This window comes from Euleptes europaea, chromosome 18 (genome assembly GCF_029931775.1).
Source record: "Euleptes europaea isolate rEulEur1 chromosome 18, rEulEur1.hap1, whole genome shotgun sequence".
NCBI classification, from domain to species: domain Eukaryota; kingdom Metazoa; phylum Chordata; class Lepidosauria; order Squamata; family Sphaerodactylidae; genus Euleptes; species Euleptes europaea.
In genome coordinates this window covers 8421626-8423527 of record NC_079329.1, presented here as the reverse complement: position 1 = coordinate 8423527, position 1902 = coordinate 8421626, and the positions used below count along the sequence as shown (strand labels likewise).

The window sequence follows — 1902 nt, the reverse complement described above, 5'->3', positions numbered from 1 at the left end:
ATCCCATCTGGATTTAAGTGGCTATCTGGACAGCAGCAACAGACCTCTGATGAAGCTAATGCAATTAAGCTAAACAAGAATAAGATTCGCGAAACCTTCTAAACTTGCATAGATTGTCTTGTTGCAACTTGTATAGATTTTGTGGCATAACTTGAATTATTTGTTGGGAATCACGTTTCTGAAATTACATAAACCATTATATTCAGTGTATCAGTGGTACTTTATGTATATGTGAGTACCTGGAGGTTGGCCTTGAAGTCCCTTCCCTCCCCAAACCCCGCCTTCCTCAGGCTCTGCCCCAAAAACGTCCCACAGGTGGCAAAGAGGGACCTGACTACCCTACACTATTAAGAATATAAGAAGAGACCAGCTGAATCAGTAGGGTTGCCAACCTCCAGGCAGTAGCTGGAGATTTCCCTTTATTACAACTGATCTCCTGCCGATAGAGGTCAGTTCACCTGGAGAAAATGGCCGCTTTGGCAATTGGACTCTATGGCCTTGAAGTCCCTCCCCTCCCCAAACCCCGCCCTGCTCAGGCTCCGCCCCAAAAACCTCCCGCTGGTGGCAAAGAGGGACCTGGCTGCCCTAGCTGTCCAGATCAGGGCCTAGTTACGCTACTGCAGACCGGCACGTCTACCCTCTGAAACGATCTTCATGGAGAGCACCAGATTAGCTCTAGGAAATAAAACACAATGTTCACAGTAATAAATGGCTTTATTGTATTGTGGGGAGCAGCAGGGAAGCGAGAACGGGACAGATGCATTCCGGAGCATGCAGAAGCAACTGTGGCTTTCGCAGCGACCTAGCACCCCAACGGTGCCAAGCCCTTGTGCACAGGATGCCAGGAGAGGTCACAAGCAGCTCAAAGCAGTGCCTTATACGTGGAGCGGATAACATTTCGCACAGCGTTACAGCCAGCTCCGAGCGCCAGAGACTCAGGGGCACGGGGCACCAAGGCCAAGAAGCGGGATCCTCTGATCCGCCCTGTGGCAGCTGCCGCCCTTCCTGGGGGGGCTACACATAGGAGATGAAGTGGACTGGCAGGCCTTTCTCGCAGGTGACCCGGATCTTCTTGATCCTGCTCTTCCCCTTGTACCTGCACAACAGCCTGCGGATGCCTCTCCTCCGCCTGCAGATGGTGATGGGGAACAGCGTCTTGCTGGTCTGGTTGCCCTGCAGGATCTGCCCTCTCGAATTGCAGATGGACTTCAGTTGCTCTTCGCTGGTGTGGATGAAGGTGTTGCCCCGCTGGCACTTCAGGCCTTTGCGGGTCATCATCTGGTTGCAGTAGTCGTTGCTGTTGCCGAGGTTCGATTTGGGGTTGTCCAAGTGCCTTTTCAGGAAGCCTTGGTATGCCGAGGCTTCGCAGCGCGGCAGCAGGCAGGCTGCCATTGCGAGGAGCAGGAGGCACAGAGTCCCACCGCGGGGACCCTTGGGAGACATTGCGAGGCCCTTGGGATTCGCCGTCTGTCTGCAAAGGCAAGATCAGGGAGACACGTGAACACCTGGAGCGGCCTTCTACTGAATCAGACCCTGGGTCCATCAAAGTCAGTATTGTCTACTCAGACTGGCAGCAGCTCTCCAGGGTCTCAGGCAGAGGACTTTCACATCACCTACTTGCCTAGTCCCTTTAACTGGAGATGCCAGGGACTGAACCAGGGACCTTCTGCATGCCAAGCAGAGGCTCTACCACTGAACCACAGCCCCTCCCTTAAACAGAGTCAGAGGGAATCAGCCCCACCCTGAGTGACTACCAGAAGTACCTCATGGTAGGGGTAGAGTTGCCAACTGCCAGGTGGTGGCTGCAGATCTCCTGCTATCACAACTGATCTTCAGCCGATAGATGTCAGTTTCCCTGGAGGAAATGGCCGCCTTGGCAATTGGACTCTATGGCATTGAAGT

At 53.5% G+C, this 1902-nt stretch overlaps 1 protein-coding gene across 1 annotated transcript; it reads right to left on the bottom strand.

The window, feature by feature from the left end:
• Positions 1 to 1014: 1014 nt before the first annotated feature.
• On the bottom strand, positions 1015 to 1443 carry LOC130489337 (ribonuclease-like). The gene has a single exon (XM_056863033.1). It carries the CDS (start codon positions 1441 to 1443, stop codon positions 1015 to 1017), a length of 429 nt encoding a protein of 142 aa, XP_056719011.1.
• Between the last annotated feature and the right edge of the window lie 459 nt (positions 1444 to 1902).

Excerpts from the sequence above, each read along its gene's own strand:
- LOC130489337 (XM_056863033.1), bottom strand. The coding sequence starts at position 1,443 with ATGTCTCCCAAGGGTCCCCGCGGTGGGACTCTGTGCCTCCTGCTCCTC.